The following is a 17648-nucleotide window of genomic DNA, read 5'->3' as shown; positions in this document are numbered from 1 at the left end:
CTTGGTGCTAATCGGGTGAGTAGCCTGCCCATGCACAATGGTTATGCAGACAGCGCGACAGCTTTCAGAACACCGCAGGAATTTAGTTGCGCATCTACGTCAAGAAGTAAGCTAAACTTGGGATAGTCGGAAAGATGATGAATGGACCAGTCCGCACAACAATCGAATGAAGAGGAATTACGTTCGACGTGCTCTTTTCACTAAATTCACAATGGATATTGAAGAGAGAGCAATATTATGTTATCAGTCTATAGGCCTATTTTGGAAGTGGCTTTGAACTTTTTTCGCCTTGAATTAGGCTAAACCAGGATGTAAAATGAATGATTAAAATAGTGTTCTTTGCTGGTATGTGGGTTTAACAGTGGGCTGGAATTGGGTTTACTTTAGGTACAGTGGCCTATAGACTCACAAACCAGTCACATTGGGAGGGGTCAGGCTCTGATGCCCTATGAATAACCTTTGGCAAAGATTAGGCTAAACCGGGATGTAAATTGAATGGAATGAAATGAATGAATGAATGAATGAATGAATGAATGAATGAATGAATGAATGAATGAATGAATAGTGTTTGCATGCTGTTTTAATTTATTTTGGTTGAAGCTTAAAAGTGTCCAAGACCTCATCAGTGTAGGCCTGAATGCAAATTTAAAGCAACATGATGTAGCCTAGCCTAAATACAGGCCGTGATAACAGAGAGTGTTATAAGCATCCCTTCTACCGCTGACTTGTGACTGTTTGTGTCTACAGACGCCCAGCTGACACCATGTGTGACGAGGACGAGACTACCGCTCTTGTGTGCGACAACGGTTCGGGGCTGGTGAAGGCCGGCTTCGCTGGAGATGACGCCCCTCGAGCTGTCTTCCCCTCCATCGTCGGTCGTCCCCGTCACCAGGTAGGCAGGCCAGGAGGTCCTATGATCGCCTGATGATAAGTGAAAGATATGTTTCAACTGGTGGGCCTAAACTCTGTCTTCACAACGCATGTTTCACCTCTTCCAACGTAGGGTGTGATGGTGGGTATGGGTCAGAAAGACTCCTACGTGGGAGATGAGGCTCAAAGCAAGAGGGGCATCCTGACCCTCAAGTACCCCATCGAGCACGGCATCATCACCAACTGGGACGACATGGAGAAGATCTGGCACCACACCTTCTACAATGAGCTGCGCGTCGCCCCCGAGGAGCACCCCACGCTGCTCACCGAGGCCCCCCTCAACCCCAAGGCCAACAGGGAGAAGATGACCCAGATCATGTTCGAGACCTTCAACGTCCCCGCCATGTACGTGGCCATCCAGGCTGTGCTGTCCCTCTACGCCTCCGGTCGTACCACAGGTAAGCAGAGGGGATGAAACGATACAGACCTACACTAATACACTGTGCTCTTAAAACCGCATAGTCCACACAGTGCACTTTAAAACTGGTATGGTTGTTGTCAGTGGAACCTGTTCATCAGTGGCCTCCGTTCCATTCATCCTATAGGCATTGTGCTGGACTCTGGTGATGGTGTGACCCACAACGTGCCCATCTATGAGGGCTACGCTCTGCCCCACGCCATCATGCGTCTGGACCTGGCAGGTCGCGACCTCACCGACTACCTGATGAAGATCCTGACCGAGCGTGGCTACTCTTTTGTGACCACCGGTGAGTTCATACTTACTGGCCATACTCCTGTTTCAGTATCAATTGAACTTCTTCAACCCTTTGTGGTGCCGTTCATCTGAAATCGAACCTCCCTCTGCATCCTTTGCGACCTCACAGCCGAGCGTGAGATCGTGCGCGACATCAAGGAGAAGCTGTGCTACGTGGCTCTGGACTTCGAGAACGAGATGGCCACCGCCGCCTCCTCCTCCTCCCTGGAGAAGAGCTACGAGCTGCCCGACGGCCAGGTCATCACCATTGGCAACGAGCGTTTCCGCTGCCCCGAGACCATGTTCCAGCCCTCCTTCATCGGTAGGCAGCTCACAGATGTCTTCACTGACCAGTATCTTGCACAGATAGACAATGCACGCCAGTTATGCCAAGCGTAATGTTCCGTGTAGTTGTGAGGGAGTCATCCGTTCCTCCACCACTTTTGAGCCTACATGAGTGGCTCATCCTTCAGTACTTTCCCTTACAACATGTTCCGCTCTATGATGACTACAGGTATGGAGTCTGCCGGTATCCATGAAACCACCTACAACAGCATCATGAAGTGTGACATTGACATCCGTAAGGACCTGTATGCCAACAACGTCCTGTCCGGCGGTACCACCATGTACCCCGGTATTGCTGACCGCATGCAGAAGGAGATCACTGCCCTGGCCCCCAGTACCATGAAGATCAAGGTATGTATTACGGGGCCGTTTCCACTTATACGACTAAATATCACAGGTATATTCAATGTAAAACTAGCCCCCAATATATTGAAGCCTCATAGTATTGAGCTTTGCCAATTACATGGGCACTTTGAGATGGATTTCGCTGTTTGCCAATCTGTAATTCTCTTTCTCCTCCACAGATCATTGCGCCCCCCGAGCGTAAGTACTCCGTCTGGATCGGCGGCTCCATCCTGGCCTCCCTGTCCACCTTCCAGCAGATGTGGATCAGCAAACAGGAGTACGATGAGGCAGGCCCCTCCATCGTCCACAGGAAGTGCTTCTAAGCTCCCCGGGCATTCCCCCTTGCTACAGTTACAGATGGACGCATAGACTCATTACATTACCTCCGCCTATGGATGGGCATACTGGAGAGATTAATCCAGATAGCCTTACATTATGCTCCATTGATGTACAGTTTGTTTACACACAAGTGCAATTTATATGTGGTTATTTGCTAGATCATGAATGAATGTGTATGATGTATGATGTATGCTGTATGATGATTGGTTTATAAATAAACAAGACCTGGTACTTGTACACTGTACTTTCATCTTTTTATGGCACATGAATATGTTGTCATAGTTCAATAAGATAACATTGCCCAATGTTTATTGATTCGTTCACACCATGGTCAATGTGAGGCTATATATACAGGGTAGAGTAGCCTAAAACAAGTAGCAGTGCCTCTCTCTCTCTCTCACACACACACACACACACAGATTAATTTGGACGACAGTGATAAAGAAAAACATATAGGGTAACAGGCCAACCCTCTATGTCGCCTCTATCTTTAGGCGCGTGATTACTCACGTCCAAGTTTATTCAATGAATCATTGTAGTGTGCGTATAAACAAATGCTTTAGACGCGGGACAGTTGATGCGTTAATTGGCAGACTAAAACATCTGTCTTTAGCCATTTGCCATCGGATGCAAGCCTTTTATTAGTGTAGTAAAAATAACGCAAGAAACCTTCGCAGTAAATAACGCAGTAAATCTCTCTCTCCCTCTCTCTCTCTCTCTCTTTCTCTCTCTGTCTCTCTCTATATATTTTTATCTCCCTATCTCGCCAAGCACAACCTATAATCTGATCTCTGACTATTCATTCTGTCATCGGGTTGTGTGCGACAGACTCCATGCAGAATCCAAATGATTTGATCTTATCACACTGATGTTAGGCTTCCAGTAGACTCCCTACACAAATGCATGCTTGATATGGAACTAAATAAACTGTTTGTCTGTACCTACCAACCTGTCTGCGCGTGACGCAAGGAGAGTCTACATAAAGCAGGATTAGCGCTCGCTCAACATTACAATCCCTGGCCTCCATTCAGCACCGCGCGACCTGCAGTCCGGCGCGCCCGATCGAAAATAGGAGGGTGTTCCAATCAGCACCTCAGACTCGCGCAAGCAAAAGTGCTTGGGTTGTCGAGTGAGCAGAAGCGCAGAAGGCAGGGGGAAAGCGCGCAGCAGGAGGAGCGCGTTATCAATGCATTCGCCACACAACATCGGAGCCTTCGGAGAGAAAGACGGGAAACAATAGATTCCATAGGAATTTTGCACGGTGCACAGAGTGCCATCATCTCCGAATGAGCAACCATGGGCGAGTGGACAATATTAGAGCGTCTCTTGGAGGCGGCTGTCCAGCAGCACTCTACTATGATCGGAAGGTAAGAAGAAAAGTGTGCAGACTCTGGTAAAAGTAGCTTTCCAAGAGGTTAAGGGTTTAGCCTGTGATCAGGTGTGAAAAGCAAAGAAAATAACGCGAAGTGGCCAGTTGTATACAAATGCTTCACATAGCTATTATGGTCTACAAAAATAAATCATGATATTAATTTGTGATTAATTGTTGACAACAGCTAATATTCGCACATTTTCATATTTGAGCAGATTATGTCACGTCAGGTGACGGGCGGGGTAGCGCCCTTCAGCACTGTGGGTTTCAGCACTGGACAGCTCCCAGGCACTCGCTCACTAGTAAAGAGACAGTTTCAATTTCCAATCCCGAATTGAGTATATGTTTGTTTAAAAGTAAAGCATACCGACTCTGCAAAGCGAAACAAACCCCTACATTTGCTTTATTTGCTTGTTTGTTTTTAGGATCCTGCTCACTGTGGTGGTGATCTTTCGGATTCTGATCGTGGCGATAGTTGGAGAGACAGTCTATGACGACGAGCAGTCCATGTTCGTGTGTAACACCTTGCAGCCTGGATGTAACCAGGCGTGTTACGACAAGGCGTTCCCCATCTCCCACATCAGATATTGGGTCTTTCAGATAATCATGGTATGCTGCCCCAGCCTCTGCTTCATCACCTACTCTGTGCACCAGTCTGCCAAGCAGAAGGAGCGCAGGTACTCTACCGTGTACCTCTCCCTGGACAAGGACCAGGATTCCATGAAAAGAGACGACAGCAAAAAGATCAAAAACACTATTGTTAACGGAGTACTTCAGAATACGGAAAACTCCACCAAAGAACCGGAGCCGGACTCATTGGAGGTGAAGGACATTCCGAATTCGGCAATGAGAACTACTAAGTCAAAAATGAGGAGGCAAGAGGGCATCTCAAGATTTTACATCATACAAGTGGTTTTTAGAAACGCGCTAGAGATAGGCTTTCTGGTGGGTCAGTATTTCCTGTACGGATTCAACGTCCCTGCAGTCTATGAGTGTGATAAATATCCCTGCATCAAAGATGTCGAATGCTATGTTTCAAGACCAACCGAGAAGACCGTGTTTCTAGTCTTCATGTTTGCGGTCAGTGGCATCTGTGTGCTTCTAAACTTGGCTGAACTCAATCACCTTGGGTGGAGGAAGATTAAAACAGCCGTCAGAGGTGTGCAGGCGAGGAGGAAGTCGATTTATGAGATCCGCAACAAAGATTTGCCAAGGATGAGCATGCCCAATTTCGGTCGCACTCAGTCGAGTGACTCTGCCTACGTGTAATGCCTGCGTGGCTGCAAACCGAGGACAGACACGGAACATTTGTACAAATAATTCAGCATCTATTTATTAAGAATGTGGTGGACTGTATATCACACCGGCCTCACTTATGAAGTGGGTGGGGTATCGATTTTATGTCTTTAAAGGACAACTAAAACAAACGGACCAAACGTTTGTTTGTCGTATTTATGAGAAGGCACTGATGCAACTTTTAATATTGTTTATATTTTGTAAAGTGCTTCTTAAAAGCATATGCTATTTATGTTTTCACATTTACTCCGTCATCCACTTAAGCTGGTGGACATGGATTAAATTACTTGCACTAAATATGAATACTAGGCTATGTGAGCCAAAATAATAGGCCTATCCGATTTGTGCTGTGATGGTGTTTTTACATTCCACTGGTTTTTAAACACCATATAGGCCTGCCTACTTGTATAGCAACGAAGATCACTTGTTCGCTTCATCAGATTTACTTGTATGCACTGTCCTTACAGTAGCCTAGGCCTATATTTCTGACATCAGTTATCTTAATTACTTGACGTCGTTGTATTGGTTGCCTGTGCTCGCACCAATGACCTTAACCTAAATGATCACCGCATCTTTGCTTACTTAGCAGCAGAGAAGCACATGGGAGAACGTGCTGCAAAAGTCTGTGACTTTTCTCTTTTTTTACACCCAAGCGCCCGTTTTTTTGCTTTCATTTGTGAAATGTTTTTTCTTGATTTTGTGTCATCAAGTGCCATACATGTACATAAATATAAACATGATATATCTATAGAGTATTATAACCTTCATCCTGAAAGCTGAATTCCGCAAAGTCCTTTTTGGGATTATGTTGTATCCTCTTTCATCTGGACAGCTATAATTTATATGGAAATGGTATGCTACAATATTGTCATTTCTGGTTTTATTTTGCAATGCAAGCAGTCAAAAAATCAAACAGCCATTGCATATTCAAGAGGTGTTTTGATCTTTAAAATATAGCACAAATTTGAAAATAGGCAATAAATGATTGCCTCTGGTGCTACCATTTCCCAAAGGAATGATTTGAACTTCATTATTATCAAACCTACCTGAATGGTGATATCAAAAATAAAAATGGGATTCATGTACATGAGATGTGTGTGATGTGTCATTTCAATGGTGATGGCATTATTGTATTGTGCCCATTGGGAACTAAACAGTTTGATGACATGAAGGCAAGTTAGGCCTTAGGTCTTTACACACTGCAACAAAGGCATGAAATCATTGAAATAATTGAAAAATCATTTGAATAGACAATCCTGCAGGAATGTTACAGAATGTGACATAGGTAAATTATATTCAAACTTTAAATTGACACATCCAGGAACATATTGTACCTGGCCCTTAACGCACATACTGTAGATTGCACACTCAGTCCTCTGGTCACCACTTTAGACAGCTCCCTCTGCAGCGAAGGCAGTAGGATCCACATTAGCATTCATTGCGTTCCTCCCCCAGATCCTCCATGTCTGGGGCTGGAGAGCGAGTGCAGGTTCACTCCTACCGGAAGCCCGGGTCGTCTGCACCTCTTCAAGGTCACAGAGAAAATGCTGAACACGGCACCCCTGCCCCGCAGAGTGCTTCCCAGCTGACCAGTCAGGATGCAAGTGTGTGTTTGTGTGTGTGTGTGTGTGTGTGTGCTGGGGCATGGGGGGGGGGGTGTAAGTGGGAATATGGACAGGTACTGTTGCCAAGATGACTCTGCAGCTCCATGGAGAAAAATCGAAGAGCGAAGGCTCTGACAGATCAATCTCAAATTCAGCAGGGACTTCAGATTCTCCTCTCCAACATGAAACAAGCTCCACTCGGCCGGCTGTTAGCTCCCCCCTCCTCCCGCCTCTCCCTCTCTCGCTCCTATTACTGTACTTCTGTCTCCCTTCACCAGTGTAGTGTTACCTGCCTATTTTAGCACTGAACCTCGAATTAAAATCGAGTAGTTCCAGAACTTGAATACTAATTCAAAGGTCGAGGCACAGGTGTCTCTCATCTCATGCAGTCCATACTTAAATGGATATTTATCTCATCAGAGCTTGAGAGACACAGCTTAGATCTCCTGGATTGGATAAGAGGTTTCTAATATTTCATTTTGTTACCTTTATGAGAGGCTATGTGATACAGTAGCACAGGACAGGGTGAGACTGGTGACAGTACAGTACTTACAGCTAAAAATAGCCACAGTCAACTGCAGCCTGATCAAACATGCACACATATGCATATACACACACACACACACACACACACACACACACACACACACGCACACACACACACACACACACACACACACACACACAGAGGCTGTTTCCTGATTTCCTTACATCTCTGAACAAGGCAAATCCTTCCATGTATTCAAGGCTGTATTGTGTTCTGGCTATTCATTTTAGGTCATTTTTAGTATTCATGCTAGCTCCTTAAAATGTGAGCTGTTTATCTCGAACTCACACTATACGACGTGTACACATATCCACATTAATGTCAATGAACCACATCCATAATTCATAGCCCTCTGGCTGCTTTTCAATAGAACAACACATTGGCTGAAACGAGCAAGGCCACTTTTGGCACCGGTGCTATAAAAATGAAACATTTAAGGCTCCCGTGATTGGAGGAAGGGAGTGTTTGTTTCCATTATGGCTCAGCCTGTGTGAGTTCCCCCAGGAGAATACACAAGCTGCAGCAGGAACCACTGGAACCACTCAGAGCATGGCCTCCCAACATAAATATTCATATGGAACTCGCTTATAGCAGACGCTTGTGATCAATGGTCTGTCTCTCAAAGTAGCCTTGACGGAAAACCTAGATTCCCACTGAAAGAAACTGTTGACCACGGCTAATCTTCACTATACCGCCTTTTGTGCTTCTTCTCTCAAATTTCTTTCTACACACCATGTGTCATATTTTGGGGGTATTATATCGTACAATACCATAAAACATTGGGATGAACATTCAGGACGCAATCGTTTTAGCTAGAACCTCTTCTCAGACACACAATAGATCATCACATAATTCCCTATGACAGATGCATGAACGCACATCAAAGGGAACATGGAGCCTCATCTTTCCACAGCGTTCGGTGTCTCCCCTACCCCCCCAACCTTCCAACCCCCGTCTCTCTCTTCATCCTGGAGGATGAAGAGAGCTCTTCCTCTCTTGTTTGGGCCAGATTAAGGCTTCAAAGCAGCCGGGCGGCCATGGGAAACAGACACAGTGGGAAGCCGTCTGATGTGCTGTGCCTGAGGCCTGCTCACCTCCAGATAGACTCACGCTTCGCTTGTAATAGCTGTACCAAAGCAAACATACACCCACGGTCCACTGTTATGAGATACTTTCATTTGACTGACTGTGTAACAATATTTACATCAAAAAGATTTTCTACAGAGTCGGGGCCTAGCAGGAGTATGTCTCACCAGAGGATTCTATTCAAGGTGTGCGGTCAGATTGTCGTTCCGCACTGATTCACATGCTCGCGTGAAAGTGAGCAGGCCGATCTTAATGCATCAGCATCAGCATCCCCTCTGGAAGCAGCAATGGGTGTTGATGTCCAGGGAAGGAGGGTGGTACGAGGGGGGAGGGAGGGAGAGAGAGAGAGAGAGAGAGAGAGAGGTGGTGCTGGATCCGCCGGGGCCTTTCTCGCCTTAAGCGTGGCATGATGCCCGTCTGAGTCATCACCAGGGGCCTGGGCACCCTGCCCATGGCATTAAGGCTTCATAAGGTCGCAATGGTTGGCAGAGCTGCAGCCCACCAGGTGGAGCGGAGACAATAACAAGTCACGCAATCTCAGGGAAATCAAACCCCGTCCCCTCAGTCCACCCGCGGTGTCAGCTTTGGCCGCCTGCGGCATGCACCACCGCACCTCAAATACAGCTTCCTGTCTAACCCGGGAATGTGTAGCCTACTGTACACTTTTAGCAGTGCCTGCCGGCTTGTTGGAATAAGCAGCAAGGTCATCGGAATCCGACTTAAACATCCTGTAGATCCGGATGGGAAGTGCTGTCAAAGCAGAGAGTGTTTTTGGCGCGGTCAACACTTTCGTTTCAGACACACTTTTGAATCCCGTGTTGAGGAATTACTGTCGCTCAAATGCAGGCATCACTTAAGGACATGATAGCCTGCTCAGTGCTTTTCAAACAGTGAGAAGAGATTGCAATGACTGGAATGCTGTGTGTGCGATAAAGTCATTTAGGACTTAACCAAACTCCAACTGACAAGCCATTTAAAACACACTCTTGTAATTGTAAATCTAGTCAGATGGAAATAATAGAAACAGATTTGTTTGTCTGTCTGTCTGTCTGTCTGTCTGTCTGTCTGTCTGTCTGTCTGTCTGTCTGTCTGTCTGTCTGCCTGTCTAGTTGTCTGTCTGTCTGTCTGTCTGTCTGTCTGTCTGTCTGTCTGTTTATGGGAAATCTGAGGAATTTTTTCTAACGTAAGCATTACCTATTCCCTTTATTGTTCAGTAAGGGTGATCTATTTCTCTCTCTCTCTCTCTCTCTCTCTCTCTCTCCCTCTCTCTCTCTCTTTCTCCCTCTCTCTCTCTCTCTCTCTATCTCTCTCTCTCTGCCTCTTACTCCATCTTCCAGCATACCATGGAAGGAGGTGCTGATGTGTGGAGTGCTGTACATTTTAGCAGCAGAAGTAAAGTGTTGTTTGTTTGGAGGGGTTTTGAGGTCATCCAGAGAGGAGCTGGGGCTGGGGACCGTTCTCTAAGGGACACAGGAGCAGGTGATGAGGATGAAAACCTCACCTGAAAGCTGGATCTACTGACCTGATCAGGCTGAGGCATCTAATGTAGCTCACACCTCCAACCCACCTGGCCAAGCAAAACCCTGTGTGACTTATAGATCGGCCCCATGGCTTAAGAAGGGAGAGAGAGAGCTGGAATGTGGGGGAGGGGATAGAGAGGTGGGATGAGAGGGGGATGAGAGAGTGCAAAGAGACCAGCCCGAGGATCCCTCCTTGAGTATCGACACAGTGCTCTGTGAGATCGTTAGGTCCAGCTAATTAGTCGAAAACAACCTAATTAGTTAAAAACGACTAAGCAAAACAAACAGATGAAGAGGGGGAAGTCATTTCACAAAAGACCTGAAGTCAAAAGCCACTTTACCTATTATAGGACAGCAATATTAGAACTTTTTTCTTATGATAACCAGGGTGTGAATTCACTTGCTGGGAGTAACTAGGCAATTGCATCATTTCCAAGCTGTGTTGCCAGGCGTTGGGGAGGTCTGAAAGTTGCCACCGCAGGTGAGAAAAGAACAGGTGTTATCGTAGCAGGCGCAGAGTTGCTAAGGAACAAAGGAAACTCTACTGTATCTGTCAGACAGAATGTTTTACAGAGCAGAGAACAGCACTGCTGCTCTCATATTCAGCCAGTCCGCTCAGCCTCACACGGTCTGGGCGGCCAGCGGTCTCTCCCATCCTCCTCCCTCCTTCCTAACACACCCTCCCTTCATATCATCTGTCCACGGCTGTCCGTGAACATTCATCCTTAATCCCCTTACCGCCCGCTAGCGTAATGCACCGCATCACATGACCACCCCCACCCCGTCACACACACACCCACATATACGCACACACACACATATATACGCACTTATACACAGTTACACATATACGTGCGCGCACACACACACACACACACAGACACACACACACCCACATATATGCACACACACACATATATATATGAACACACACACATACACACAGGCACGCGCGCAGACACACACGCGCACACACACACACACACACACACACACACACACACACACACACGCCTCTCTCAGACTAAGACATTAATCTTGTCTACACTGCACACCACCTCCTCTGTGGACTTTTCCTCACATGATTTTCCTTTAAATGTAAAATCCCTTCCATCTGTTTTACTGTATCTACACCCCCAATCCATTTTGCTGTGTCTAGTCCAATCCCCTGGATTGGGATTTTAAATCTACTGAGTGTTGAGGCGATGAAGTCATATGCTGAAATCTCTTGCTATACAGAGGGTGTGTCTCTGGCCCTCTGCGATGCCCTCTGCTATGTTACAGGGCAGAGGGGTCCAGTTTCCACCGTGTGACTGGGAACACACTGAGGTGTCCGGTTACTGATTGGTTCTGACCTCGGAGCCACTGTCTGGAGGGGCTCTGTGACCTCTGCTGCATCCTGCTAGAACCGCGGGGCAGAGAGAGTGGAAGGTAATAGCTTGTTTTCCAGTCAAAGGCTATTTAGAGATATGCTCACTAGATACACAACCTGCTATTGTGAATAACACGCATGCATGCATGCGCCCATGCTATTGTGAATAACACGCATGCATGCATGCATGCGCCCACGGATGCACACATCATACAGCACAACAGACCTAGCATTTGAGAGAGAGAGAGAGAGAGGTAGTTACCCGAAACCAAGGAGGGGGACTCAGGTGGCTTTAATCCCTATCTGCCTGTCCTCTCTAAATGGATTAGCGACCATTTCATCACTTTATATAGGAGCTGTTCACTTAGTTACTAAGTGCATGCTAACGTGTACGTACTGCTCACACCATACACATCCAAATGCAACGGCGAAAACACGACAAGGCACTGTATGCGCTGTGGTGTAGTCACAGAAAACGCGTGGTCCAAAAAAGTGTCGTTGGCAATGTGTAAACTTGCACAGTGCTGAGTGTGAAGTCTGGGCTGGCTGCTGTGAAGATGGAGAGTGACGGTGATAGATTGTGACAGGGTGGGGAGTAGGGACATCGTCTTCTGTGTGCTCTGGAGTACGTGCCGTCCATTCTGTCACTCTGCTGTCAGCTGGCACGTGGCTCATCTGATTGTCCTAAGCCTATTGTGCAAGCAAGTCTGTGTGTGTGCGTGCGTGTGCGTGTGCGTGTGTGTGTGTGTATGCATGCATGTGTGTGTGTGTGTGTGTGTGTATGCATGTGTGTGTGTGTGTGTGTGCGGGTGTGTGTGTGCGGGTGTATGTGTGTGTGTGTGTGTGTGTGTGTGCGTGTGTCTGTGTATGGAAGGTGGCGCGAGAGAGGGGAAGAGAGAGCCCTGGAGAATCTTAACTCCTGATTTATAACCCTGATCATATCACACAAAGTTTGCTGAAGTATGTGTGTGTGAATGTGTGCGTGATATGTGTGTGTGTGTGTGCTACATGTATGTACTGTATGTGTGTGTGTGTGTGTGTGTGTGTGTGTGTGTGTGTGTGTGTGTGTGTGTGTGTGCTACATGTATGCGTGTTTGTGTGTGTATGCGTGTGTGTGTGTGTGTGTGTGTGTGTGTGTGTGGACCTAATGCTGAACACTTATGCCCACCTTTCCCTTCTTTCCTGTAAAGCCTGACAGCTCTAACACCCAGGAACAGGATGAGGGTGCAGTTAGCACCATTAGTTCCACTGGTAGTCCTTTGTCATTCCCGTGATTGGTGCGTTTCTGTAAGCAGCCAGAGGGGGATGTTCTCTGCCAGAGGGAGGTTTGTGTTCCCCCCTGCCTTCTCCCAGATCCCGGCCAAGGCCCTGGTCTGGGAGCTGGCTGGAGGTGGCCGAGGACCAGACGTTGACTTATCACCCAAGGGCCACTCGCACTCGAGATTTATGGATCGAATTCCAGGCCCCCCCCCCTCACTGTTAGAGCCTAATGAGAATGTGCAATCAATAAGATAATAGCGACCGACACAGCGAGCGGGGTTGAATTTATTGACGCATTGTAACCCATCAAGTGGGGTGTGTGTGTGTGTGGGAGGGGGGGGGGGGCGGGGGGAGGGGGGGGATGACATCAGACAGACACTTCCGGCCTCTCACTCTTTCTTTAAGCGCTGGACTCCAGTAGTGGTCACCGCTGGCAAACCCCACAAAGCCGAAATATACTGTATCAGGAAATGAGGGTCAACGTACTGTATCATATCCCAAAATTGATATCCTGTTTGATCATCCAAGCCCTGAGCAATAAACAGTGCCTTGACATATGTGCACAGAAGGATAATAAGATCAGACAAATAAACCTGTTTCCGTTTCCATCCATTAAAGATGAAAACGAATAGATACAGTGTTGTACGATGCACAGACGTGCTTTACGCAGTGAGGAGCCACCGGTAAAAGTTGTATGTGAACCGCGTTGTGGCTCCTGGAAAGAACACATTCCCGCAACACGAAACGGATCCCCTCAGGTCTCTGGCCCTTCAGCTTCCCAGCAAAGCACCGCCACCCATGACAATCAGGCCCGGCCTCGCAGCAGCTCATCCAACCGCCATATATAACCCTGTTGATGATGCTGCTGCTGCGAGACCCCGTCCCTCCCTCTGCGGAGGCCAGGGGGGGGTGGGGCTGGAGCGGGGGGGGGGGTCGGGTGGACCGGGCTGATGAAATCGTTCCAGTCTGCCGCTGGCCGGGGCGTGGAGGAGCGCTGTGGATTCGGCCGGGGCATTAATCTTCCCCCCCGCCGGCCGAATCCACAGCGGGATGGCTCTCGGTAGAGGCAGGGGCGCGGTCGTCCGGTGACCCCCCTCCTCGTCACCCTCGCCCAGCCCCAACCCCCCCCCCCCCCCCCGGCCCCGCTCTGACAGATGGCTGCTGGGACGCCAGAGTCCTCCCTGCCTGATGAGCCCCGTCGGAGGGCTTGGAAGAAGCCCTGGCCGCCGCTTGAGGCCTGGAGGTGTTGTTGGATGCCTCCTTTCTCTCCCTGTGGCCTCCTAGGACTTCCAAGTCTTCACCCTCATAAGTGGTTTGATGTGACGTGAGTTACAGCTCTAATTCGGTGTGATAAGATCCAGTGTGATAAGCTCAGACTTGGGCTACCTGTTTGTTTTTTCTCACACCGATGGATAACACGCCCATACAGAGGGGTGTCAAGGTAGCGCTGTGGAAAACCATGACACGTTTACAATCATGTAAATTTCCCGCCTTGTCATCTGCCATGGTTCTGTATTACTTTGATGAGATTTCTCACAATTTCCAATGAAGTTGGACACAAAACAAAGCCAAAAAGCAAACGCTCCAAACAAACAAACAAACAAAACCCACAAGAGACCATTGTTTGTATCTGTGCTTTTGGCCCAGGAAAACTTTGTCGGACCAGCGATGTCCTTGTCCCCGCACCGTAACATGCGCTGAGTCATCCTGCTGACACAGGATTTTAGAGGTCACTCCTTGACGAGACGAGCCGTCACACTGTGAAAGATCCACTGTGACATCCTAAACAGCGTTCTGCTGACACCAAGAAGTGCACCCCGCCATTACCCAGGGTGCACCGGGGTGAGGAGCAGGACCGTCATGCAGGAGTCAGCCAGTGGACAGCCAGGATTATGCTGGGTAAGAGTAGCCTCATTTCTAAGGCCAGAGGCAGAGTGCATTAGGGTGCTTTCACTCACCTGGTGTTCCACCTTTATAGAGCGTCACAGGATTTCCTGTTCTCTGCTTAATTTCTCAAGGCTTGGGTGCATTTGCTGGATTTATCAGGGTGGTCTGAAGTACCAGAGAATGAAGAGCATTTGCTATTCCATGGAATAACTCCTCCATGTGTGGCCGAAACATGTTGGCATGTTTTCAATTGTTCAATGATGAACTAGCCTATTCATCTGGCCTATTAATCTACTAGCTTTTTAGCGAATGAAGAGTGCCTTGAATTTGCTGCTTTTGTGGATTCTTACATTTCCCTGTTGACCAAAGAGTAACTTCTCACAGCTTGGTTTCACCTGCTATGTGTATCATTTTTCTCTCTCTCTCTCTCTCTCTCTCTCTCTCTCTCTCTCTCTCCATTTCCTTTCATGTTCTTTTCCTATAAACACACCCTGGCATCCATGGGCGGTTATAGGTTGGAAGAAGCCGTGGTGGATGGCACCAGCTGCCATGGCAGCACAACAGAGGTGGAAGCCTGAGCCGGGTGCACGCCTGTAGGCCAGACCGAGGCTCTCGCTGCACAAGAACACACTTTCACACTCAGCTGCTCTGCGACGATCGGTCAATAGGTTTCCAATGGCCAACCCGAATGGTTCACTTAGCAATGATGTCAAGCGGAGTGTCTATGGAGTGTCTCACATACGTTAGTTAGAAAATAATGAAGTCTACCAAAGTAGACTGTACAGGATGGATGATGAAAGTGTCGAATGAATGTGAGTGATGTCAGTTGTATTCAGACAGTAGACTGTGTGTGGCAAGTGTGTCCTTAAGGTTCTCTGCCGGTAACCTCGAGAGACCATCCTGATATACAGTAGCAAGCTCACATTGCAGATTGAGCAAGTGAGCTTGCGAGATCAGGATGGTCTCATGGAGCTACTCTGCCAGAGCATTCCAGACCACATCCGGGCAGAGAGGAGATGGGGAGGGGTAGGGATGTAAAAGCAGAGCAGAGCACACAAGTACAGTAGTATCAGGTGTGCATTTATACTGTCACATGTTAGTGAGAGGAGAACAGTGGTGGTGTGGTACTCCTTCTCCCCAACCTCAATTATATTTAACTTCAAACAGACAACATGCAGTACACACAGAACCTTCCTAGTCTTCACTACTATAGAACACACAGAACCTCTCTGGTCTTCATCACTATAGTACACACAGAACCTCTCTAGTCTTCACTACTATAGAACACACAGAACCTCTCTAGTCTTCACTACTATAGAACACACAGAACCTCTCTAGTCTTCACTACTATAGAACACACAGAACCTCTCTAGTCTTCACTACTATAGAACACACAGAACCTCCCTAGTCTTCACTACTATAGAACACACAGAACCTCCCTAGTCTTCACTACTATAGAACACACAGAACCTCCCTAGTCTTCACTACTATAGAACACACAGAACCTCCCTAGTCTTCACTACTATAGAACACACAGAACCTCTCTAGTCTTCCCTACTATAGAACACACAGAACCTCCCTAGTCTTCACTACTATAGAACACACAGAACCTCCCTAGTCTTCACTACTATAGAACACACAGAACCTCCCTAGTCTTCACTACTATAGAACACACAGAACCTCTCTAGTCTTCACTACTATAGAACACACAGAACCTCTCTAGTCTTCACTACTATAGAACACACAGAACCTCTCTGGTCTTCATTACTATAGTACACACAGAACCTCTCTAGTCTTCACTACTATAGAACACACAGAACCTCTCTAGTCTTCACTACTATAGAACACACAGAACCTCTCTAGTCTTCACTACTATAGAACACACAGAACCTTCCTAGTCTTCACTACTATAGAACACACAGAACCTCCCTAGTCTTCACTACTATAGAACACACAGAACCTCCCTAGTCTTCACTACTATAGAACACACAGAACCTCTCTAGTCTTCACTACTATAGAACACACAGAACCTCTCTAGTCTTCACTACTATAGAACACACAGAACCTCTCTAGTCTTCACTACTATAGAACACACAGAACCTTCCTAGTCTTCACTACTATAGAACACACAGAACCTCCCTAGTCTTCACTACTATAGAACACACAGAACCTCTCTAGTCTTCACTACTATAGAACACACAGAACCTCCCTAGTCTTCACTACTATAGAACACACAGAACCTCTCTAGTCTTCACTACTATAGAACACACAGAACCTCTCTAGTCTTCACTACTATAGAACACACAGAACCTCTCTGGTCTTCACTACTATAGAACACACAGAACCTCTCTAGTCTTCACTACTATAGAACACACAGAACCTCTCTAGTCTTCCCTACTATAGAACACACAGAACCTCCCTAGTCTTCACTACTATAGAACACACAGAACCTCTCTAGTCTTCACTACTATAGAACACACAGAACCTCTCTAGTCTTCACTACTATAGAACACACAGAACATATCTAGTCTTCACTACTATAGAACACACAGAACCTCTCTAGTCTTCACTACTATAGAACACACAGAACCTCCCTAGTCTTCACTACTATAGAACACACAGAACCTCCCTAGTCTTCACTACTATAGAACACACAGAACCTCTCTAGTCTTCACTACTATAGTACACACAGAACCTCTCTAGTCTTCACTACTATAGAACACACAGAACCTCTCTAGTCTTCACTACTATAGTACACACAGAACCTCCCTAGTCTTCACTACTATAGAACACACAGAACCTCCCTAGTCTTCACTACTATAGAACACACAGAACCTCCCTAGTCTTCACTACTATAGAACACACAGAACCTCCCTAGTCTTCACTACTATAGAACACACAGAACCTCCCTAGTCTTCACTACTATAGAACACACAGAACCTCCCTAGTCTTCACTACTATAGAACACACAGAACCTCCCTAGTCTTCACTACTATAGAACACACAGAACCTCCCTAGTCTTCACTACTATAGAACACACAGAACATATCT

The 17648-nt window shown here is 47.0% G+C and overlaps 2 protein-coding genes across 3 annotated transcripts; both read left to right on the top strand.

The window, feature by feature from the left end:
• Positions 1-763: 763 nt before the first annotated feature.
• On the top strand, positions 764-2637 carry LOC311310789 (actin, alpha skeletal muscle; the record flags this gene model as incomplete). 2 transcript variants are annotated; one of them, XM_084440351.1, is made up of 6 exons in its annotated part: positions 764-892; positions 1133-1328; positions 1476-1637; positions 1755-1946; positions 2139-2320; positions 2494-2637. In XM_084440351.1, 6 exons carry the CDS (start codon positions 764-766, stop codon positions 2635-2637), a joined length of 1005 nt encoding a protein of 334 aa, XP_084296477.1. The 2 variants fall into 2 exon arrangements, with proteins under 2 accessions (XP_084296477.1, XP_084296476.1); XM_084440350.1 differs by having other exon boundaries at positions 1004-1328.
• A 1312-nt stretch (positions 2638-3949) lies between these two features.
• gjd2b (gap junction protein delta 2b) lies at positions 3950-5294 on the top strand (the record flags this gene model as incomplete). The annotated part of the gene is made up of 2 exons (XM_084439573.1): positions 3950-4020; positions 4451-5294. The coding sequence occupies 2 exons, from the start codon at positions 3950-3952 to the stop codon at positions 5292-5294; spliced, it is 915 nt and encodes a 304-aa protein (XP_084295699.1).
• Positions 5295-17648: the final 12354 nt, after the last annotated feature.

This window comes from Borostomias antarcticus (genome assembly GCF_949987555.1).
Source record: "Borostomias antarcticus genome assembly, chromosome: 6".
Lineage (NCBI taxonomy): Eukaryota > Metazoa > Chordata > Actinopteri > Stomiiformes > Stomiidae > Borostomias > Borostomias antarcticus.
The sequence above is the reverse complement of the archived record's forward strand: the minus strand, read 5'-3'. Positions and strand labels throughout refer to the sequence as shown.